This window comes from Esox lucius, chromosome 7 (assembly GCF_011004845.1).
Source record: "Esox lucius isolate fEsoLuc1 chromosome 7, fEsoLuc1.pri, whole genome shotgun sequence".
NCBI lineage: Eukaryota > Metazoa > Chordata > Actinopteri > Esociformes > Esocidae > Esox > Esox lucius.
In genome coordinates, this window is record NC_047575.1 from 39,201,472 (window position 1) to 39,225,753 (window position 24,282).

General features: G+C 41.5%; 2 protein-coding genes and 1 long non-coding RNA gene across 7 annotated transcripts; 1 reads left to right on the forward strand and 2 right to left on the reverse strand.

Annotated features, from left to right (window-relative positions):
• Positions 1–576: 576 nt before the first annotated feature.
• On the reverse strand, positions 577–18,575 carry LOC105011160 (carcinoembryonic antigen-related cell adhesion molecule 5). Of its 4 annotated transcripts, XM_029121024.2 has the most exons (13): positions 18,469–18,557; positions 16,101–16,265; positions 14,598–14,963; positions 14,077–14,124; positions 11,845–11,886; positions 11,400–11,657; positions 8,882–9,145; positions 8,514–8,780; positions 7,511–7,780; positions 7,025–7,309; positions 6,364–6,451; positions 4,838–4,907; positions 577–1,530 (listed from the first exon to the last, which is right to left on the reverse strand). In XM_029121024.2, exons 4-13 carry the CDS (start codon positions 14,120–14,122, stop codon positions 1,273–1,275), a joined length of 1,848 nt encoding a protein of 615 aa, XP_028976857.2. In that variant the 5' UTR covers positions 14,123–14,124; positions 14,598–14,963; positions 16,101–16,265; positions 18,469–18,557; the 3' UTR covers positions 577–1,272. The 4 variants fall into 4 exon arrangements, with proteins under 4 accessions (XP_028976857.2, XP_028976856.2, XP_028976858.2 ...); XM_029121023.2 differs by lacking the exon at positions 14,598–14,963; XM_029121025.2 differs by lacking the exon at positions 16,101–16,265 and having other exon boundaries at positions 18,469–18,549.
• zgc:64002 (uncharacterized protein LOC393330 homolog) lies at positions 15,225–19,541 on the forward strand. Of its 2 annotated transcripts, none has more exons than XM_010870993.4 (4): positions 15,225–15,393; positions 17,312–17,836; positions 18,486–18,693; positions 19,045–19,541. In XM_010870993.4, the coding sequence occupies exons 2-4, from the start codon at positions 17,695–17,697 to the stop codon at positions 19,466–19,468; spliced, it is 774 nt and encodes a 257-aa protein (XP_010869295.2). In that variant the 5' UTR covers positions 15,225–15,393; positions 17,312–17,694; the 3' UTR covers positions 19,469–19,541. The 2 variants fall into 2 exon arrangements, with proteins under 2 accessions (XP_010869295.2, XP_034149313.1); XM_034293422.1 differs by lacking the exon at positions 15,225–15,393 and adding an exon at positions 16,272–16,624.
• Positions 18,591–22,356, reverse strand: LOC105011158. Its single transcript, XR_828068.4, has 3 exons — positions 22,281–22,356; positions 21,922–22,058; positions 18,591–18,679 (listed from the first exon to the last, which is right to left on the reverse strand). It is a non-coding gene; the product is annotated as an uncharacterized LOC105011158 (long non-coding RNA).
• Positions 22,357–24,282: the final 1,926 nt, after the last annotated feature.

Consider the following 24,282-nt stretch of genomic DNA (forward strand, 5'->3'; position numbering starts at 1 on the left):
CTAGAAGTTTTTTCCTGGGAACTTTTTGTCTTCATTGGGGTTATTCCCCTATCTGGTATACAAGGATGTGACATCTGCTTACTACATAGAGACCTTTTTTTGTTGTACTTCCTGACTAAAAAGTATAACCGAATGTGATATTCTCCCATGCAGCATGTAACATAAACAAGTCATTTACAACATAAACAAGTCATCAAACAACTCAGTGTCTTTGTGCAACTATCATTAATAATCCACAGTGAACACTAAGGGGTTTCCAAAGGACTCAGATGAAATACTTTGATATGTAAATTCTTAATCAGAAAATACATCAATTTGATTTCTAAGAGTTTCTAGAGGTGCCAATAATTGTGGAATGCATGTTTTTGAATGAAGAAATTATTTATTTACATTTTCTGTCTTTGAGCAGTTTCCACCCAATACTGTATATGGAATTATTCTGGAGGGTACTACATATGGGATTATGATGGAGGGTACTGTATATGGGATTATTCTGGAGGGTACTATATATGGGATTATTCTGGAGGGTACTGTATATGGGATTATTCTGGAGGGTACTGTATATGGGATTATTCTGGAGGGTACTGTATATGGGATTATTCTGGAGGGTACTGTATATGGATTCTGTCCATCTGTATTTGATTTGTTGCTGTGGGAGGGACATTACATTTGCAGAGAGAGGGGTCAATTGGGTCGATATTTGTTCTTCTTTACCTTCAGCCCCATTCCTGTGCATTGCAGTTTCCTTCTTACAGTCACAGGCTGAAGGGAGGTTGGAGTTCAACACAATAAAATAGAAGTTCTTTACCTCCCAAAATAGAACGATTCATCCAAAGTTAAGGCGTGACCCTCTAAAAATATTAGAATTGTATCAAACAGGGTGTATCATAAATAAAGATTTTATAAACACAAAGTTACAGAAATCTAAACAAACAACACTTTCTCCGGTCAAACCCATCTTATCCTCTGGAGAAAGCCAATCCAGTCACGTAGTATTCTGTGGGTCCAGGTTCTGAAATCCTTTGTTGCAGTTTCCTTTCCTGCGCCCCCACCCTCCCACTAGCTTCCTACCCTGGGCATATCTGCCGTCACCCCGGCTTTTGTCGCACAGTAACATTGGGAGACAATTCCCTAGAGCCAGAGCGGTCTCCACCTCTTCCTCCTCTGGCTTCTCCTATAACGCCCCCACACCTCCGTCTCACCACTACCCCCCTCCCTACTCAGCTCCCGGCCCCCCCTTCCCTATCCTGTTTCTCCCACATCTCCCCCTCCCTACTCCCCCTCTTTGTCTCCTGCCTCCTTGTCTCTCGGGGGGAGGTCAAGGGGGTGTGGCAGCGGTCTGTGATAACAATTAGTGGCGTCCATGGGTGGGCCGTAGTGGTCTGAGCCGAGGTCGTTGTTGATCCCCCCGTTCCCATTCGCTCCGCCGTTGGGCTGCTGGGGTCTGGACAGGGGTGCCCCTTGTCTCGTCGGGTTTCCGGCCAGTGTGTCTTTACTGATGTACAGGGAGTCTTCTTCCTGAGACAGAGTCTGGAGGCAGAATCATGTGTGGCAAAATTATATTAACACCAGAACCGCCAGGTCTTTTTAACCCCCTATAACCGCCAGAGCCGAACGCAGTTTGGCGTCACTAGCATACGAATCGTCCCTATTAGCATAGACATTCTCATCCGCAGCATCACAATCCAGCCAGGGCATCAGTTCATCCACTAGGTCATCATCAACCTACGCTATATAGAAGTCTAAAGAAAATGTGTTCATTTGTTTTAAATGGTTAATAAATGTGAAAAATACAAGAATGTGTTTGTATTGAAGTTGTCACCATACGGAAAGAAACGACAACAAAGAATCCATAGAAAAGGACGAGGTCTGAAATGAATAGGCTGTGAACGGCGCATATCTGCATGTCTCTGCCGAGGGTTGTAGTGGGGCTATAATGCCAATGCATAGCTCTAGTCTCCTAGATTATTGGTATATAAGATTGTTCTATAGGTGACATGAATAAGTCATTGAAAAGACGAGGTCTGAAATGAATAGGCTGTGTGTGCAATTTAGTTTCTCTTTCCCTACGTAAATAATGTAGATTTACTTTTCTGATTTACATTTGATGAATTAACCTACACAATAAGAAGAATCTCCTATTGAAAAACAGCAACACATGATAAGTAGCCTATATCGTTTGTATTATGTTCCAATAATAGCCTAATTAAGTTTTAATTCTTCTGGGAGAAGAAGAACTCCTATTTAGGAAAAGTCAGGGAAGGAGGAGGAAGTAGCTTTCAAAATAGCAGTTTACAAACTGAAACACCAATAGGCATAGGCATTTGGCGGTTCTAGTGTTAAACCTTGGTTTCACATGTTTTGTCAGAAATTCTGTCTAGGACATTTCTGATTTCCTGCTAATTCTCTGTGTGTTCTGGGAATCCCCAGACCAGAATTTCCTGTGAAGGTGTAGACTGTCTTATTACGAAGGTCTAGAATCTTGTACTGCAAATGTGTAGACTGTTGTGCTGTGAAAATGTGGACTAATGGCCTGTGAAGGTGGGACTTTTACTCTGTGAAGGTGTATGCTGTTGTCCTGTGAAGGGGTGGGATGTTGTACAGTAAAAGGGTGAACTATTTTACTGTGACGGTGTAGAGTGTTTCACTGTGAAGGTGTGAACTGTTGTCTTGTGAAGTTGTAGAACCTTGTCCTGTAAATGTGTGGACAATAGTCATGTGAAGGTGTGGACTGTTCTCCTGCGAATGTGCGGACTGTTGTAATGTGAAGGTGTGGACTGTTGTACTGTGAAGATGTGGACTGTTGTAATGTGAAGGTGTGGACTGTTTTAATGTGAAGGTGTGGACTGTTCTCCTGCGAATGTGAGGACTAGTGTCATGCGAATGTGCGGACTGTTGTACTGTGAAGGTGTGGACTGTTGTACTGTTAAGGTGTGGACTGTTGTAATGTGAAGGTGTGGACTGTTGTCCTGTGAAGGTGTGGACTGTTGTACTGTGAAGGTGTGGACTGTTGTACTGTTAAGGTGTGGACTGTTGTAATGTGAAGGTGTGGACTGTTGTCCTGTGAAGGTGTGGACTGTTGTAATGTGAAGGTGTGGATTGTTGTCTTGTGAGGGTGTGGACTGTTGTAATGTGAAGGTGTGGACTGTTGTCTTGTGAAGGTGTGGACTGTTGTCCTGTGAATGTGTGGACTGTTGTACTATGAAAGGGTGGAATATTTTTCTGTGAAGGTTTTACTGTAAACCTGTTGTCCTGTGAAGGTGTGGACTGTTGTCCTGTGAAGGTGTGGACTGTTGTCCTGTGAATGTGCGGACTGTTGTCCTGTGAAGGTGTGGACTGTTGTCCTGTGAATGTGTGGACTGTTGTACTATGAAAGGGTGGAATATTTTTCTGTGAAGGTTTTACTGTAAACCTGTTGTCCTGTGAAGGTGTGGACTGTTGTCCTGTGAAGGTGTGGACTGTTGTCCTGTGAATGTGCGGACTGTTGTACTGTGAAGGTGTGGACTGTTGTCGTGTGAAAGTGTGGACTGTTGTAATGTGAAGGTGTGGATTGTTGTACTGTGAAGGTGTGGACTGTTGTCCTGTGAAGGTGTGGACTGTTGTAATGTGAAGGTGTGGACTGTTGTAATGTGAAGGTGTGGACTGTTGTCTTGTGATGGTGTAGACTCTTGTACTGTAAATGTGTGGACTGTTGTACTGTGAAAGGGTGGAATATTTTTCTGTGAAGGTTTTACTGTAAACCTGTTGTCCTGTGAAGATGTGGACTGTTGTACTGTGAACGTGGGACAGAAAAAAGCAGATGGTGTTTGGACTGGAAACAGACAGACAGAAAAAAACAGATGGTGCTTGAACTAAAAACAGACAGACAGAGAAAAGCAGATGATGTTTGGACTGGAAACAGACAAAGAAAAGCAGATGGTGTTTGGAGTGGAAACAGACAGACAAAAAAAACAGTGCTTGTTTGAACTAGAAACAGACAGACAGAGAAAAGCAGATGATGTTTAAACTAGAACCAGACAGACAGAGAAAAGCAGAAGGTGCTTGGAGTGGAGACAGACAGAGAAAAGCAGATTATGTTTTTGACTGGAAACAGACAGACAGAGAAAAGCAGACAGTGCTTGGAGTGGAAACAGACAGACAGAGAAAAGCAGACAGTGCTTGGAGTGGAAACAGACAGACAGAGAAAAGCAGACAGTGCTTGGAGTGGAAACAGACAGACAGAAAAAAACAGATGGTGCTTGAACTAAAAACAGACAGACAGAGAAAAGCAGATGATGTTTGGACTGAAAACAGACAAAGAAAACAGATGGTGTTTGGAGTGGAAACAGACAGACAAAAAAAAGCAGTGCTTGTTTGAACTAGAAACAGACAGACAGAGAAAAGCAGATGATGTTTAAACTAGAACCAGACAGACAGAGAAAAGCAGAAGGTGCTTGGAGTGGAGACAGACAGAGAAAAGCAGATTATGTTTTTGACTGGAAACAGACAGACAGAGAAAAGCAGACAGTGCTTGGAGTGGAAACAGACAGACAGAGAAAAGCAGACAATGCTTGAAGTGGAAACAGACAGAGAGACAGAAGCCGGTGGTGTTTGGAGTGGAAACAGACAGACAGACAGAAGCCGGTGGTGTTTGGAGTGGAAACAGACAGAGAGACAGACAGACAGAGAGAAAAGCAGATGGTATTTGGAGTGGAGACAGACAGACAGAAGCCGGTGGTGTTTGGAGTGGCAACAGACAGACACATTGAACAGGTGGTGGACAGGTAGGGAAGGATACGTGTGTGTGTGTCTTTATGTGTGTCTTTGTGTGAGTGTATGTGTGTGTTCGTGCGCTCACCCAGTCTGTTAGTATAAGGTCTGTTTTATCCTCCTTCTTCAGATCCCAGGTTGTCTTAGTATGCATTCTCCTATGTGTCCAAACCAAGGTTATAATCGTTAACGAAAACGAACGAAAAAACGAAAACTAGGTGGGAAAAAACATTGTCGTTAACTAAATTAAAATAAAAACAAGGCATTACAAAAAACGATAACTAACTAAAACTGTAATATGTGGTTGACAAAACTAAATAAAATAAAATTATAGAGTAAATGTTCTTAGTTTTCGTCTTTGTCAATGTCTTTCCTTTTTTAACGCTATTTAAAACACGCAGAGTATTAGCTCAGCTGTGTTTCCTTTCCCTGCTCTCCCTCCGTCTCTCTGTCACTCACACAGACACACACACACACACACACACACACTCACACACACACACACACGGGAAACAAGTTTCTTTTATTTGTCATGTTCTTTTCTCAGATTAAGCTCCCTGACATTCTGACAGAAATTTCTTGTGTGACTCAAAAATGAGTTGAATACATGCGGTTCATCATGTATGTCTTCTTTAGTCTGTTGGCTATTTAGTTTTTTTTCTTGGCACACGTCACTTCCACATTTAGCATTTATTGCGGAGTGTAGACTGTTTACATATTTGTGCCCATATGTACATTTTATGTACTGGTTTTATTGTTGAATAAATATTTTCTAAAATTGTATGATGTTTTTGTTGAGTTATTATTACACAATACTTTTTCTGACCTTTTTGAATCTTGCCCCTGACAAATAGCCCATATTACAAAAAAAAGACTAAAACTAACACTAAAACTAATAAAAACTAAACTAAAACTAAGCATTTTCAAAAACTAAAAACTAAACTAGCAAACCCACTTTAAAAACGAATTAAAGCTAAACTGAATTTGAAAAACAAAATAAAAATAAAAACTAATAAAAAATGCAAAACTATAATAACCATGGTCCAAACAAATAGCAAGTTATAAAAACAAGCAATAGTATTATTTAGATCAATCTTCATGACATTAATGTTTCACAATGGTCATGCCCCTTTACTCGGGTAATTGCAGCCCTTCAAATTAGCCACAAAATAAGCACTTAGCTGACGTTTGCTAGGAAGGTACAGTAACATCAACCAGCGTCTGCAGCTGTTTGAATTTCAGTCAATGAGAGAAGCTTGCGATGCGATGTTTGTAGTGTTCCTTAGCTGGCAAGATGACAGTGTTTTTGTCTACCATCTAAAAGGCACTCAATCCACATAGCTGTTGTGAGGTTTAATCCAGTAGGTGTGTTTATGTTGGTAGGGTTCACACTCACAATAGCTCAATTTGCAGAGCTACAGTAGTGAGCAAACCGATGGTGCAAACAGTATTACAGCACTACTTTTGGTGTCCCCTTCAATAATTGCTGTTGAGGAAATTTCATGTAATTGACCCCTCCAAAGTTGGTATCAGATTTTCGCCCCTGACACAGACAGTAACTTTTGAGGGTTGGACATAAATATGATGTGTTTATTTAAGAATTGTGTGACTGACCTGGCAATCAGAAACATCAAGACACCCAGCAAAAGCATCCCAGCAGCACCTGCTCCAACCCCAATCAAGACAGACAGCATTTGATATCCTGGGGACATTATACAATGGATATAAAAGAGTTATAGAAGTCATGGAAGCGATTGAAAAAGCATCCTGCTGGTTGGATCATATTCTCCAATGGGTTTCTCATCTGTCTCCCTGTCTCTCTCACTTGTCTCCCTGTCTCTCTCACTTGTCTGTCTGTCTGTCTCTCTCATCTCTTTCTCCCGTCTCTCCCACCTGTCTGTCTGTCTCATCTTTCTCCCTGTCTCTCCCAGCTGTCTGTCTGTCTCTCTCAACTCTCCCCTGTCCCTCTCACTTGCCTCATCAGTTCCTTCCTTTCTCCCCTTGCTAGCTTCTTCCGACCTGTCTCTAGACTCCTCCTACCTGTGCCTTGCCACCTCCTTCTAGTTAATAGGCTGATTATACTGGTCCTTAGATTCCTCTTACCTTCACTAATCTCCTCCCAGCAACCTTTAAACCTCTGTGTCAGCCCTACATGTCCAAAGTCACTTGCCCACGTGCACAGCCTCCTCCTAACTGTCGACTCCTACCTATCCTCAAAATGTGACCCTAGACTCCACCTACCTCCACTGGAGGCGTGTCTTCCTGGAGGACATACCTGTAGAGGCGACACAAAACTGCAGACTGGTGGAGCCATGAGAGTTGACGCTGCTGCAGAGTGGAGTGGGCGTGTCTTTCTCTGACAGACGCACGATGAGGGAACTCCTGAGTCCGGTTCTGCCCAGGGACTCCTCCCTGACGGACGTGTGCAGGGAATTTTCAACATGCTGGCCAGACATGCTCCATTTCACAGAGGGGGCGGGGTTACCGTGGCTCTCACAGGTACAGATCAACTGAGATTTGGAGCGGATGCAGCCGGACGAGGGACGTATCAGAGGAGCGACTGGAGGGCAGAGAGAAGACAGGTGAGAACTCCTCTAAGGTGCCTTGTCCTATGTCTAAACACTGTGTACTCAAGGACTCAACCTGGAAGTGCAACCTTCGATGATTCCTCTCTGTTTGTCCTAACACTCTGTCCAACAGTGATGTCTGACCACAACCTAGTTATCTGGGGAAAAGTTACGGCCTCTGCAACCCGACGTACACTCTATAGAAACCTCCGTGGGTGTGGACGTGTCCACCCCGTGCTGATTCTGTGCCTTGCAGTAGTACTCCCCGCCGTCGATGATATCGTCCACGTGGCAGGTCAGATTCTGTCCGACGCCAACGGACTTCTCCACTCCCCCTCTCACTCTGAACCAGGTGTAGCGCTCCACAGGGGGTTTGGCCTCACTGCTGCACGTCAGAATCACTGAAACGTCTTTGGACGTGGAACTCGAACGAGCGACTGATACTGAGGTGTTTTTAGGAGGATCTGGAAGGGAAAGGACGATCAAAGAAACTCTAAAAATGCTACTGTTGTAGTAGTGGTAGTAGTACTAGTAGTAGTTGTAGTAGTAGTTATGGTAGTAGTAGTGGAAGTAGTAGCAGTAATAGTAGTAATGGTAGTGGAAGAAGTAGTAGTAATGGTGGTAATAGTAGTATTAGTTGTGGTAGTAGTAGTAGTGGTGGTGGGTATAGTAGTAGTAGTAGTGGTGGTGGTGGTAGTGATAATAGTATTACTGGTAATAGTAGCAGTAGTAGTGGTAGTAGTAGCAGTAGGAGTAGTAATGGTAGTGGAAGTAGTAGTAGTAATGGTAGTGGAAGTAGTAGTAGTAATGGTAGTGGAAGTGGTAGTAGTAATGGCAGTAGTAGTAGTAGTGGTAGTAGTGATAATATTAGTAGTGGTAGTAGTAGCACTAGTAGTAATAGTATGAACAGAATTACTACTATTGCTATGAAAGACAATTGATCCTCGTAATATTGCTGGGCTGGGTGTGTTGATCAAATGTTATCCGTGGTTCCCAGACATTGTGGTGCCATGATGACTATTCAAAGTTGTCCAGTGATTCATCAGAAAACAGAGAAAATTCCCCAAGCTGTCTGGACAGTGGTTACCAATGTCTGGAATGTGGGTGTGAAGGAACAATGGTCTTATCATTGGGTGAACACTGACTCCTACCCAACATTATTAAATTCCAAACATTTGAAATCAAAACGACACTCACATATAATGTTGAGCAGGAACCCTTTAGAGCGGTCAGACCCATATTGATTGGCAGCTTGGCAGTAGTAATTTTTTCCTTCATTGGCGCTAGCCAACATGAGGTTCTGTTCAGATCCAATCTCAGAAGGGGCGTGGCTCTCGTCCTCTGAATACCAGATGTAGTTGGTCACTGGTGGGTTGGCATCACTTCTGCATGTGAGATTCACCGGGCTTCCCTCCGGAACCGGGCCGGAAGGACTCACTGATACCACTGGGTCCCTCGGGAGATCTGAGGGGAAATGTAACACCATCAACTGCACAATTCTTAGTTGAAAAGTGGGCAAGACGTTTAACAACATTTGAAACCATGTTGTGGTACGTTACACTTACACAACACATCCACTTCTGTGTGAGGTGATTTCTTTTCTCCAAGGTCGTTCATGGCCTCACAGTAAAACTGGCGGACTTCCATAGACACGTAGATCTTTATCTCCTTCCCAACGCCAAGCCTTGTCTTCTGCTCCCCCTTTACGGTGTACCAGGTGAAATTGTTCACTGGTGGGTTGGCGTTGCTGCTGCAGGACAGAGTCACCAGGGTGCCTTCCATCACCGAGCCGGAGGGGCTGACTGACACGGACGTGGTTTTGGGTGCGTCTGGAAGGAAACTGGTGTTACACTGTGTGTGACTCGATGTGTACGTGACATGTCATTTACCTACTGAGGCTCAGCCTGTCGGTATCTACCGCGGTCTAATGTACTGTAAGTACAGTGGGTATAAGAAGTCTACACAGCCCCTGTTAAAATGCCAGATTCTTGTGATGTAAGAGAATGGGACAAAGAGAAATCAAGTCAAAACCTTTTCCACCTTTAATGTGACCCATAATATGAACAATTCAATTGAAAAGCAAACTGAAATCTAAGAGGGAGAAAAATGAAGATTTTTTTTTTAGAATAACCTGGTTGCAAAAGTGTACACACCCTTTGTTGAAGCACCTTTTGATTTTATTACAGCACTCAGTCTTTTTGGATAGGAGTCTATTAGCATGGCACATCTTGACATGGCAATAATTGCCCACTCTTCTTTGCAAAAGTGCTCCAAATCTGTCAGATTGCGTGGACATCTCCAGTGCACAGTCCTGTTCAGATCACCCCAAAGATGTTAAATTTGATTCAGGTCTGGGCTCTGGCTGGGCCATTCCAAAACGTTAATCCTCTTCTGGTGAAGCCATGCTTTTGTGGATTTGGATGTGTGCTTTGGGTCATTGTCGTGCTGAAAGGTGAACCTCCTCTTCATCTTCAGCTGTCTAACGGACGTCTGAAGAATTTGTGCCAAAATTGCTTGGTATTTGGAACTGTTCATAATTCCCTACACCCTGACTAAGGCCCCGGGTTCCAGCTGAAGAAAAACAGCCCCAAAGCATGATGCTACCACCACCATGCTTCAACATGGGTATGGGGTTCTTTGGGTGATGTGCAGTGTTGTTTTTGCGCAAAACATACTTTTTGGAATTATGGCCATAACGTTCAACCTTGGTTTCATAAGACCATAACACATTGTCCCATGTGATTTTGGGAGACTTGATGTTTGTTTTTGCAAACTGCAGCCGGACTTGGATGTTTTTCTTGCCACCCTATCCCACACCCTACCCCGTTGTCACATGTAGCACACAACCAGTACTTGCCAGAAATTCCTGCAGTTCCTTTTATGTTGCTGTAGGCCTCTTGGAAGCCTCCCTGACCAGTTTTCTTCTCGTCTTTTCATACATTTTGGAGGGACGACCAGTTCTTGGTAATATCTCTGTTGTGCCATATTTTCTCCACTTGATAATGACGGTCTTCACTGTGTTCCATGGTATATCTAATGCTTTGGAATATTCTGGCTTTTTTGTGGCAATAGCGCAGTAAAGGCTTCTTTCTGGTAACTCAACCAATGCAGCTCATTTTTGTTCAGAGAAGCCTGTATTTCGCCTGAGGTTACCTGTTGTTGAACAATTCTTCTGGCAGTTTTGGCTGAAATCTTTCTTGGTCTACCTGACCTTGGCTTGGTATCAAGAGATCCCCGATTTTTCCACTTCTTAATAAGTGATTGAACAGTATATGACTGGCATTTGCAAGGCTTTGGATCTCTTTTTACAGTCTTTTACATCTTTATAAAGTTCCATTTCCTTACGCAGGTCTTTTGACAGTTATTTTCTATTCCCCATGGCGCAGTATCTAGCCTGCTCAGTGTATCCATGTGAGAGTTAACAAACCCATTGACTATTTTTACACAGACACTAATTGCAATTTAAAAAGCCATAGGTGTGGGAAATTCACCTTTAATTGCTATTTTCACCTGTGTGTGTGTCCTTGTGTGTCTGTAACAAGGCTAAACATTCTAGGGTATGTAAACCTTTGGGTGATTTCTGATATTATGATTTAAAAAGGAGCAAAGCAACTATGTGATAATAAATGTCTTCATATGAACACTATCCTTATCCTCAATGCCAACATTTCACAATTTCTGCAGGGTATGCAAACTCATGAGCACAACTGAACATTTAAACTTATTCGAAAGACTCCTGATTATTCTAGCCAACTGAATTCTAGTCTACACTCTCAAGACTACACTCTCGGAAAAAGTTTCTCCTCAGAACATAAAAGGGACCTGGGAGGAGAATCCATTAGAATAAACTTTTTTGGGTTTGACCCTTTTTGGGGGGGTTCTAATGTGTACCCCCACAGGGATATTTTGGAATTGTTTCTTTTTAAGAGTGTAGTGTGTATCTACGCTAGATGCAAATAAAACAGAGATGCGTACTTACTTTAATGGGCACTCCTATTTCATACATGTAATCTTACCCAATACACAAAATCCAAAAATATAACCTGTGCTCAGGTGACTGTAAATAACCTCCATCAAACTTACATAAGACATTGATTTGAGTGACCCCAGACTTCTGGCTGCCACAGGTGTTGTTGGCTTCACAGTAGAACTTGGTGTCATCTGCCATTATTGTGATTTTCAGTTCTCTGCTGGAACCCACAATGCCCACCAAAGATCGTCGCACTGTGTACCAGGTGAAGGTCGGCAGCGGCTTGGCATCGCTGTTGCAGGTCAGAGCTATGTTTTGGCCTTCCCGGACTGTGCTGGATGCCTGCACTGATACTGTTGGCTTATGAGAGGCTGGAGGGTGAAGAACGTGTTGTTTGTAGCCTTAAAAGCTGGTATTGCAACAAGGTGTGCAACAAATAATTGCACCTTACAAATTATGTTAGTAACCTATTGTTAGATGAATTTTCTGAACTAGAATAGTCAATAATTAAAGGATGAAACTGTTGTTTTTTTACTGAAATAACTAGTCTTGATTTACCAGTACAGTTTGTCCCGTCCACTGCGTCCTGAAACAAGGTACCTATGAAACACAGCAAAAGGTCAGGTAATTAATTACTTTCCATTTCAATTTAATTCAATTACAAAGCAACAGAAATATAAAGATAAAAAGGTTTTACGTAAATGTTTTGCAGGGGCAATATAGAGCAAGAACATTAGTCTGAAGACAAAATGTAGCCCATTCCAAATGCAACATACAGACAGCTGACATTACACTGAACTTGCAAAACCCCTGATGTCTCTAGTCTTATTTGGCCATAATTACCGGCCAAGAAAAAAGAAGAATTGTTAAAGCTACCATGTATCAGTAACCAACAGGCACAACCGTTGAAAAAGTTTGAGGTCACATAGAAATGTCCTTGTTTCTGAAAGAAAAGCTAGTTTTTTTATATGTCCAGGGTGAAAGGAGAAGGAAGGCCATCACTCCATTTGGCAACACCATGCCATACCCTGTGGACGACACTTCATTGGAGCCAATTTCCTTCTACAACAGGAAAATGACCCAAAGCACAGATCTGTAGTCAGCTGGTGTTCTATCTGTAACGAAATGGCCAGCACAGTCATTGGATCTCAACTCTATTGACCTGTTGTGGGAGCAGCTTGACTGTATGGTATGTACGTGCCTGTCAAGCCAACCCAACTTGTCTTCAGGTAACCTCAACAAATTGACAACTGGAATGCCAAAGATCTGCAAGGCTGTGATAGCTGCAAATGGAGGATTCTTAGTTTGAAGAACACAATTATTATTTCAATTAAAAATCATTACTTATAACCCTGACTACATTTCCCTATTCATTTTTCCATAGTCCCTATTTTAGTCCTTCCCTCTTGCATTTTGTCGGCCATTGTTTGGTCTTTGTTCCTTTGTAACTGTGTTTGGTTTTTGTGTCGTGGTTTTAGTTTCAGTTCTGTTTCAGTTGTTTTATTAAAGTCACTGTCTTCTCACAGCACTTATGTCCTTCCGCCATGTACAAATTTACAGCCGGTTCCTGTGCCATTGTCTTAATGGACGCTGAAGAAGGATCGTTCTATAGGCTCGTTATAGAAGTACTGGTCCTAACTATTTAGTAAATAGTCACAGTTAAATACAAGTTCACAGTCATTCCTTTTAGATGTTTATATTCCTTACTGATCCTAGATCATCAATTCTAGTCTGGAACACACCAGGACCTTTCTGTACCTTTTTCAGAACCGATTTGAAAACTAAAATAAAGGCCTTTCTGAAAGTGTCTGTGCCTAGACATCTGATCATTTGGCCTTAGATGTTCTTATTTCAGACTAATTTGCTTCTTCCGTTTCTATCTAAAAAATTGCAGAGTGTTATTGTTCTGGCAAGAAACAGGGTATTGGTTGTTTTGATTGGTTGTTTTGATTTATGTGTCAGCGTAGGTGTTTTACATGAAGTAATGAGTTGCTATGACATCCTAACGATGTTGTGATAAAAAAAATATACATATTATGTGTAATATGTTGTTTATATGTGCAAAATCTATATGTAGAATCACTAACATAGCTCAGTTAGACATGACAAGCTGAATCCAAGTGGTTTGGATGGTACTGGACATCTACACATACATTACATAAGACACATTTTCCGGGGACACTTTTTGGCATAATATCACCACTTCAACAACCAGTGGACAAAAATCGACTTTTGCATCTTTAAGCAACATCAGCGCCTAGCTCCTGGACAGCATGTTTAGTTCTTTAAAATATATATATTTTTTAAATCAACTTTTGGTTTGTGATAACATTCAGTAGTTGTATTTCATAGTTTCAGTTTTTGAGTAATACTTTTATAGATCTTTTGACATTATTTGAGTAGCAACCTGAAGTATGAGAGTAATAGGATCAATCAATCAATCAAATTTATTTATAAAGCCCTTTTTACAACAGTAGTTGTCACAAAGTGCTTTTACAGAGACACCCGGCCTTAATAGGAGATGAAGAATAAATCAGTGCTAAGGACAAGCCTGTACTATTCTAAACTTTCTGGCATCTTGAAGTTCCATACCTTGGGCCAAATACAATAATAAGGATTATTTTTATTGCTGTTATGAGAATTGTACTGAATCAATAACCAATCATATCCTACATTAATTGAAAAAGTATAATTCTTCATTTCTTAAAGTATTTTTTTGCCAATCTTCACTCTCAAAAACCATTATTGAAAAACATAGTTTGTAACAGAAAAAGCTTGTTTTCTGAATACCTTGCAATAGCCAGGCAAAGAAGATGAGTCGCTCCAATCCGGTCATCTCTGCGCGTGAAGACAACAGAGACACACAAACAAACAAACACAGAGACAAACACACAGATAATTATGTAATTTGGGACTCACAAAAAACATCTAAAAGTTTCAAGTATCTTCATTCGATCATGTTTGTTATTGTGTTCTATATATGGAAACATGTATTGTAATTAAGGTTTCTAAAGTTTGTTATACACTTTAACAATTCTCAGCGGTTTAGCCTAATACAAAAAGTATCACCCCTAAAAAATGTCCAGTAATTATAATCCAGCTAATAATTCCAACGTCCTTTTGCTGAAGGATTATTTACATACCGCTGTGAGAAACTGAGTTAGATTAGGCACAATATCTGCTTAAAGGCAAATCGTTTCAAAACAAAAGTGCAACAGAATTACGTTTCTAAAACATCCATCAATTTTAAACCACTCATTCCTCTTCATGCAACACCATCGTACTGTAAATATATAAAAAAAATAACCTACTGTTTAATGTTTCCAAACGTTAAGCTCAGTGAATGTAATTATCCATCCACTCGTTCTTGGTCATTCTGAAAAAAAGCTTCTTCATATCCGTAGCCATAATAGTCCCCTCCTGGAGTTATCCCGTCCTCAAACACGAAAACAAACTTGCAGGCTATCCAATCAGTTTTTTTAACTAACGCAATAGACAATTGCTATCCATTAGTCGAATTCAAAAATATTTGAAGAAGTGGGCCAAGGGCGCCCTCTGCTGGCCATTAGAGGCATGCATCTAATTTATTTGACTACAGAGACTGTTAAGGAAAACATTTGATCTGTTTGCTTGTTGAAGGTGTGTAGGAAATAACTCAGTCGTTTACAAGGCATACGCTGAAAGAAACAGATACAGAAAGGAGCCGTGTGAGGATTTAACTTTCTTTTAGTGGCAATAAACACATGTAATGGATAAAATGTCACATGTAATGGATAAAATATGTTACATTTATTCTCAGTAGATATGACATTTCCCAAATGGTCCATGCACTGTGTAATGAATGCATTACTTTAAATTATAGTTTTTTATACGTTATTTTATATGGCACAAACATTCATTGTATTTTAAATGCTTCTTGTTTTACTATTTTAGTGAGGTCCTCATTCAAGTAGTGAAACACACACACACACACACATACACACAGACACGTGTTTGCTACAGCAGGACACTTCTCACGTGTCACACTCCAAAATCACCTCCTGGCCGACTCCTCTGAAACCCGACCCTGGGGACGAAGTTAAAGACAAACCCGCTTCTGGTCCGCTCGTAAGTAACTCCATTACTCCAAATGCCCTCCTCTGACACTCAGTGTTTCTAACGTTTCCTTGACCTACTGTTATTACACTGGTTGTCTGTTGATTCAGTGTCTTCTCGTAGTTTAAAGTGGCTGCATGTAATGCTGTGTAACACTGGTGCTTGTCGGTGTGTTTCCATAAACAACCCTGCTATGACATTTACACAACCATGTAGACCTTACAAACAGTCTGAGAGCAAACTGAACCATTCCCACATTTAGCTTGTGTCTAAAATAGAAATAATTTCATACGGCATACTTACATACTATATACATATATTTATATATGTATGCATATACACACATACATGTATGTATTAATATATGTCATATACATATATATATATATCATATCACCTACCTATACCATAGGTCAAACACGCAAACTGGACAAACATAAGAGCAGCTGCTAAATGACTAAAACTGTATATATATATACACACAGTTTTAATCATTTAGCAGCTGCTCTTATCCAAAGCAACGTCCAGTTTGCGTGTTTGTGTATGTCAGAGTGTGTGTTTGTGTATGTCAGAGTGTGTGTTTGTGGGTGTGAAAATGTGTGTGTGAGTGATACATGTAATATCTGTATAGAAGTTATCGTATGCATTTCCAAGAATCCATTTCCCTGCCAAAATGTCATAACTGTCGTGTGAAAGTGTGTTTTGTGCTGAGGACCCACCGTCCATCGGTCCTTAGGTGGCCGAGCGGAGGAGCAGCCTTTTAAGACAGCGGTGGGAAACGACTTTTGGGCCAAACGCGACGAGACGTGACCTCACAACATGTGCATCTTCAGACCCACATTCTCTACATTCTTGGTCAGGCGTTTGTGTCCAGCCCCCATCCTCTGTTGAGAACTCCTTGTGGTTACTGGTTGTTCTGTTGATGACAGTTTGATGACATTCCGGTCCATAGACACACTGCGTTCGCATGTGACTCTGTATGACACCAGCAGACCGGATCAACGACCATGCTGGCAAGACAGGGTATCACCCTGCTTGTTGCTGTGATGTTTTTTTCACAGTACCCAAGACCAATCCGTGGGCTAACCTGACAGTAGGAAAAAATTATCCACGGAAATGCTGCGATGTGGGTTTGGTCAGATTTAACTCCTTAGCCTGTTGTGACGATTGCTGAGCTGTTGTAGATACCCCCATAGACCCTCAGCTGGAGAACTGGCTCAACAGGTCCTCAAGCAGTAACCAGGTGTGGAGCGGCTGAATGAAGAACTTGAAGTTACATACTGTGTGTTGACTGCCTGTCTGCTCGTAGACGCCAGAATTGGAAAGTTTTCTTTGAAATCCCCTGAATTACCATGAGGGGGCAGTACAACATTATTTTTGGCCATGCTGTCAAAATGCCAGAGTATCTAAACGTGTTTGACAAGTCTACAGGCCTTTAGATCCGTATTTCTGCTTATGATCTCTGGGGAGGTAATGTCCACTCAGTGGGAAAACACATGCTAGTTTCTAGATGGTATCCCTGATCTGCCAATATAGTGGTGGGGGTGTATCCCCCAACCCCCACCCCCCAAAAAAAAAAAAAAAAAAAAAAATGCATTTAACTTTGATTTCTCTGGAACTGACTATGCCAACTAACAGCCTCAATGTAGGAACGTGTGCATATCATGATTGTCAGATGTTGGTTTTCCAAGACACCTTAAGAGGAATGCACTTATTGTGAGTCGCTCTGGATAGGAGCATCTGCTAAATTACTACAATGTAAAAATGTAGGTAAAATGTAAAAAACATTTTTGTCCCCGTTAACCCTAATTGATTATCATGGCAGCTCCAATTCAGGCATGTTGGCTTGAATGCGGGAGCTACATCTTGGTTGGACCTTGTGTGGAGACTAAACATCCCCTTTTCCTGATATCTCCCCTGATTCTCAAAGGTGGCCCAGATCTCCCATCAACAGGCAACCCCCGTCACCTGAACACCCCCCAACACACGTCACTCCCTGAGTTACCTGAACACATATCGACACCCATCACTCCCTGAGTAACCTGAACACCTACCAACACCCATCACTCCCTGAGTTACCTGAACACCTACCACCATAGTCAAACAGATCACCAAACACCAGCATCCCCTGTACCAGACAGCTGAACACCCAACACTGCCCAACCCTGAATCAGACAGCTGGCTACCCAACACCAGCCACCCTTAAATCAGACTGCTGGACACCCAACACTGCCGAAACCTGATTTGGACAGCTGATTTACCCAACGCCAGCCACCCCTGAATCAGACAGTGGAAGTCCCAACACCAGCCACCATGGGAGAGAACCACCAGGCCAGGTTTGACCCAAAGACCTACTTCGACTACTGCTACCAGTTTGCTACAGTGCCGGGCCAGAAGGACAACCGACGCTTTGTCAACTTCGTCCTCTGTCAGCTCAGCAAGACCTTCTCAACAGGTAGTCTACCAAGACCTTCTCAACAGGTAGTCTACCAAGACCTTCTCAACAGGTAGTCTACCAAGACCTTCTCAACAGGTAGTCTAACTAGACCTTCTCAACAGGTAGTCTAACAAGACCTTCTCAACAGGTAGTCTACCAAGACCTTCTCAACAGGTAGTCTACCAAGACCTTCTCAATAGGTAGTCTAACAAGACCTTCTCAACAGGTAGTCTAACTAGACCTTCTCAACAGGTAGTCTAACAAGACCTTCTCAACAGGTAGTCTAACAAGACCTTCTCAACAGGTAGTCTACCAAGACCTTCTCAACAGGTAGTCTACCAAGACCTTCTCAACAGGTAGTCTAACAAGACCTTTTCAACAGGTAGTCTAACAAGACCTTTTCAACAGGTAGTCTAACAAGACCTTTTCAACAGGCAGTCTACGGGACCAACAGTCCGCCTTGTCCCACTGTTGATGACAGTGTCTTTTGAAAGGCATGGGAAATTAAAGGCACAGTCTGTCATTTTAGTTGTCATTCGTTTAAATGAAACACGAATTCTGCGCCTGGATTTAGAACTGGTTTTAGACATGAATAAAACCTCTGTGAAGACATACAATTATCTTACAGTAATAAAATAAGGTCTGCAAACCTTGACTCTCCTCTCAGGGAAGTACCAGGGCCAGAGGCTGATTGAGGTGGGTACTGGTCCGACTGTCCACACGCTGATCAGTGCCTGTCAGTACTACGACGAGATCCTGGCGTCCGACTACGTGGACAGCAACCGGAGTGAGATTGAGAGGTGGCTCAGGGCGGAGGAGGGCTGTTTTGACTGGAGCGCACACATGCAGTACGTCTGTGACCTGGAGGGCAAAAGGTGAACAAATAGGACAGATACAGATCAGGGGTTAGTTAACTGTATAGTCCCAGCTGTGGATCAAAAGATTTTCAAATCCTTCCTAACTTCCATTGTTCTTTCATTCCTTGGTTTATCCTTCTTAGTGTTAACCAATTAATCACTGATCTATAATCAGTATCTGCAATCATTGATAACGATTAATCAGTATCTACAATTGATCGATATTCAGTATCTAAAATCACTGATCATTATTCTCCCAGTGTCTGTCTCTCACTCTTTTTCCACTCCATTCCCAATATTCTCTCCTACTCTCGACCTCATCCGCTTTCTCATTCTCTCCCGGCTCGTCACCTCCCCCGTTCACCCCAGAACCCCTCAGATCATCGCGGACACACTCCGCCAGAAAGTCAAACGGGTTCTAAAGTGTGACGTCTGCCTGGAGAACCCGTTCCACCCCATCAAGGTTCCACCGGCAGACTGCGTCATTTCCTCCCTGTGCCTGGAGGCGGCGTGTAAGGACCGCGAGTCGTACCGGCGCTCCCTGTCCTCCGTGGCGGGCCTGCTGAGGTCCGGAGGGGTCCTGGTTCTGATCGGGGACCTGGACGAGAACTACTACACGGTGGGAGAGCAGAGGTTCGCCTGCGTCAACCTGAACCAGGAGTTCATCACCGCCACGCTGTCGGAGCTGGGGCTAACGGTGGAGGAGTTCAATCTGCAACAGGCGGAGGACAGGACTGGCAACCTGAAGTGTGACTACGCAGCCTCATTCCACCTCATCGCCGTAAAACGCTGATCGGTCAAACTGGCTAATCACTCGCTATCCATGTTTTAAAGCAATAAAACAGAATTGGTTTATGTTCACGTTACATGAATAGTTTTTGCTTGACTGGTGCTCGGCCAAGAATGTGGCGCTTGAATGAGAATATCCGATGAGAGCCGTGATGGGTGTCCCGGAGCTTTACAAGGTGACACTGGGACCAGCACTGCAAGTTGCGTCAGTTTTCCATGAAGGTGATAAGGAGATAATTAATGAGCTTACTATATATGAGGAGATATCATATTATTATATTTCTTATGAATACAGCCATGCTATTTTATAGCTGTACTATTCTATTGTGGTTTCGAACATGGGAAAATAAAAGGGCTTGCTCACTTACTCAAATGAGTTATCAGTTGTTTCCCTTGACAAAAGTTGTCGTTCTGTAGCTTTAACTCAGTTACTGATTGCAGCATGGGGAACCAGTGGCAAACGAAGGTAGGAATGGGTGTCTGACGAGACTCACGCCTAAGCAGTTACTTATTGAGGTAATGAAGCCCTCCTTTCTGAGCACAACACATACTTTGAATTATTCACATAACTATGGTTGATTTGCTATTTCATCATGTTTCCCCCGTGTGTGTGGTGCTGGTGGACAAAGCCAAGTGCTGAATGCAAAAATGTATAACGATTGACCATTAATAGGTGAATCGTGAGTAGATTTTTGTATTTTTTTTCAAACTGTCTTCCATCTTGGACAATGGCTTAATTAGTTTATTCTTTAAATAGCTCAGATCAGTCATCGACTCAATGAGGCCTGCACTCCTAAACAATGCTATCATTATATTTTTATAGCAAGAAAAACATCAACATTTCCTTATGCATAATATTAATTTGCACACAGATCCTATAGCACAGGATGTCCTATTAAATACAGGAGGAGACCACAAACGGTGAACAAATGTAGACGCATATAAACCCAGTCACTCTCGTGGAAAAGTTGAAAATACTTTTTTAAGGTGGGCTTTATATGGCAAAGATTTAAAATCACAAACATGATGCGGCTTGTAGGACTTTCACATAGCAAGTCCAAAGTACATATCAGAAACAAAACAGAGTACTGTCGCTATTCAGATAACATCGAAAACCAATGGATCAACCATGAAAATGGATCTATAGATGGTTTCACATGAATTTGTGATGATACAGAACAAATTAAATTCATATTTAAACCTTAAGACATTAGTGTTTTTAACTTAATAAAGTTACAACAATGACTACAACAAGAACTACAACAAACTCTACAACAAGAACTACAACAAACACTACAACAAGAACTACAACAAACACTACAACAAGGAACTCAACAATGACTACAACAAGAACTACAACAAACACTACAACAAGAACTACAAATCAAAGATTAGGCTAAACTTCCAAATGTGATGGTGGAAAGGAAGATGCTCATTTGAGCTAAGTTCAACACATGCACAGCATCCATATTAGGAACATTATCATTCCTCCCCAGAAACTCCATTCTTCCTCCTACTTAGTCATCACCCCTCCCTCAGTCAAACGTCACCCCTCCCTTGGTCAAGTATCCTCCCTTGGCATTATAGCCTACTGGGTAAATGCCGTTTTGTGGTCCTAAAAAACAGTTATGGACTTTTATTTTGAACATGATATCAGGAATCGCAATGCTATGGTAGAGGTCCAACTTATTGTTGCTAGCTTTACAGTTTCACAGAGATATGTTTCGGTCAAATCTACTAATTATGCTGGCAGCAGTATATTTTTCTAAATAAAAGCCACCAATGAAATGCATGGATATTAATTTAATTCCTTATAAACACTGTGAACTGTAGTTGAAAGCAAGATACATGTTTTTCTTAAAACAAATGCATAATGATCAGAAACAAATACATATGAATACATTTTATATACATTTAGTAGAAGATTAAGATAATTATTGGAACAGCCATTAAACAGACAATGCACAAACTAGATTGTAACATACATTTATAACAAAAATACTAGAAGTTGTGATGTGGAACATTGCATTTGAGAACTGCTCACTAGGGTATAAAAAATCTATATAGTGTGTCATTTCATGGGGGCAAATAGAGGGAAAAGCCAGCAGCACTTACTTAGCCACCCACCACTGGCTCCAGTGCATGACTCTACACCTGAATTTATTTTCAGTGGAAACACCAGTACCATAGGCCAAACACACGGTCACTGAAGACCGCATCTACCCCTTGCTCTCAGCTGCCTACTAGAGACCCGGACAGGGAACGTCCCAAGGTCTATGTTTTGATTAATGGAGTACGTGGTTAGTCTCACTGGCTGCAATCGTTAGACAAACTGGGCTGCGGCTCAGAGGCAGAGAAATTTTGATCAAACATTTGACAATCACATACGCACACACACACAGACATACAGATACACACAAACACACAGTCAGAGAAGAAGACAGAGTTCTTACTTACAAGTTCCTTTTTTTATTCTTGGGAGTCAATCAGCAGCACAGACAGTGTTGTGTTCCAGTAGGATCCAGTAGCCAAGAGTCAGATCACAGCTCTTCCCGAGTCTTCGATTGATCTCTCATTACAGAATTCTTTAGGCCCTTTTATATATATATATATTTTTAGTTTTTAGAAATTATGTTCATGCAGGTGTTACACACTTTACATAATTGCTCAATGATTGGTTTACCAATAGCACATGACATATCCTCCTTATCCCCTCCCCTTGTCCTTATTTGGCTTCTATAAAGGGATAAGAAGTGTGAAGAACCGATGCCCACTAACTGTCGAGCATCCTGTAGCAGTAGATCAATACAACTTACCAGGAATGGTTTGGGTGGACAGCCTGGCAGAATTTCTGATGAAACTGAGGATCAGTCTGACCCACAACCAGGAAAAAAATGTATGCTCTAGTCCAGTTTTTTATGACAAACACATGAATGCCTGGACCTGTATACCACACCCCCATTTTGGGGTCATGAATCCTCCTCAGAATCTAACATCAGCAACATCAGCAGAACAATTAAAACTCCCCAAAATCTATTAAGCACTAGTTCTTAGTGTGGAAATGCATAATTTACATTAGTGATGAAATTAAGATTGTTATTTACATTACTGATAAAATCATAATGATTTTACTCTATATCACCTGAGTAGTCTATAATAAACAGCAGTTTAATTGACACGGATGGAAATATCTGTATTCTATATAAGAACGAGGGGAGAATAGAAGATTCAAAAACATTTAGAAAACAAATGATGGCACCACACCACGGTCTTTGCCTGTGCGTATTGGATTGATGCGCTTTCCGATGTCTTTTGATAACACATCATGAAAAAAAACGCTGAGAACCCTCTCTTTCCAAAATCCTTTTATCCAAATATTGTAGTTGTATTTGACTATTGTCACAAAGATTATTTTGTATAGTCTGCATCTTGATGATTTACCAGTCAGACTAGTGGGGGTTGTGCCTGGCTGGGAAATCTCTGGAAGGCCTAGATGGTCAACTTCTGGGAAAACATTGGCTATTCCTAGAAGAGTAAAACTGATTAGAAGTTGTTTGTGCACTACAATAAGAGACCACAGCATACCATATTTTATTAGATATTACAGAAAAGAGTTCAGGTCCAGTGAAATTAAAGGAATGGTTTATTTAATTGAACAAACGTATTAGTGTGAAAAAATTGCTGGGTTACTGGAGGAGTACTGAGTAAGTCAGATGGGTTATGCGTAAATACTGTCTTATCTATCTGTTGGTGCCTGGAGGTACCGTTTATGTTATGCAAAGCCCTGAGAGAGGTACAGAGACAGCCTGGAGCTGCGATAATCCATTGAGAGGGAGTATGGGCACATGAGTTTGTGGTTATCCAGGCAACGCCCAAAAAAGTAGTCAGATAGGCCCTGAGCCAAGAATAGACACACCCATGGTCAGTAGAGAAGAGCCAGGGGGAGGGAACGGGGACTTGGTTAATTTTTCATTATAAAATATTTAAAATATATTTTGTTCTCATACACTCTGTCATACTCTTTAGCCATGCAATGAAGTCATACATTGCTGAACACTGCGAGGTGAAAATTTTGTTGTTTCATCTGCAAGTTAGTAATAAAATACCTGAAGTAGATCATATTGGTTTCCTAAATAGTTTATTTGTAGTCTATTATGCTATATTAAATTTCTGGGAGAACTTACCAACAAACTTACAGTAGTGGACAGAGAATTTTGACCACATCAATCCCATCCTAAAGACAGCACAGTTTTCAGGACACGTCTGATCTCCCAATTAGGCAAGCTAGCAATGGGATACAGAGAACTTCTATAGACAGAACTTCAGTATGCCATGCTAATCATACTCACTAGCATTCAAGTTTGAAGGTTTATTTACAACCCAGGGTCATCCTGCACAATGAAATTCTTGTGACATGGCACCCAAAAACTATGTAGTGAGTCAAGAAGAATATATAAGCAAAAATATAGCCAGACAAAAATAACAAAATAAAGCAACAATATACACTGTACACTAGCAGCAGTTTAAAAGAGTACTGTAAACTCACAGCAATATCGGTAGTAGTATTGAATATTATAGATATGGCAAGTATGGCAATAACATACATAAAAATGAAAACTAGCATGAATTCTTTGAAAGAGTAGGATGGGGAGGATGAACAATATGGTAGCATTAAGTATTATAGATACATATGAGTGTAATATGTTTATGAATGGTACATGCAAAGGAATATTCTAATGTACATTAAAAGTACCTCAAAGGATATCAGAGCATTTGGAATGCCCATGTGTGATCAGTATTATCGTGGATCAGTGTTGC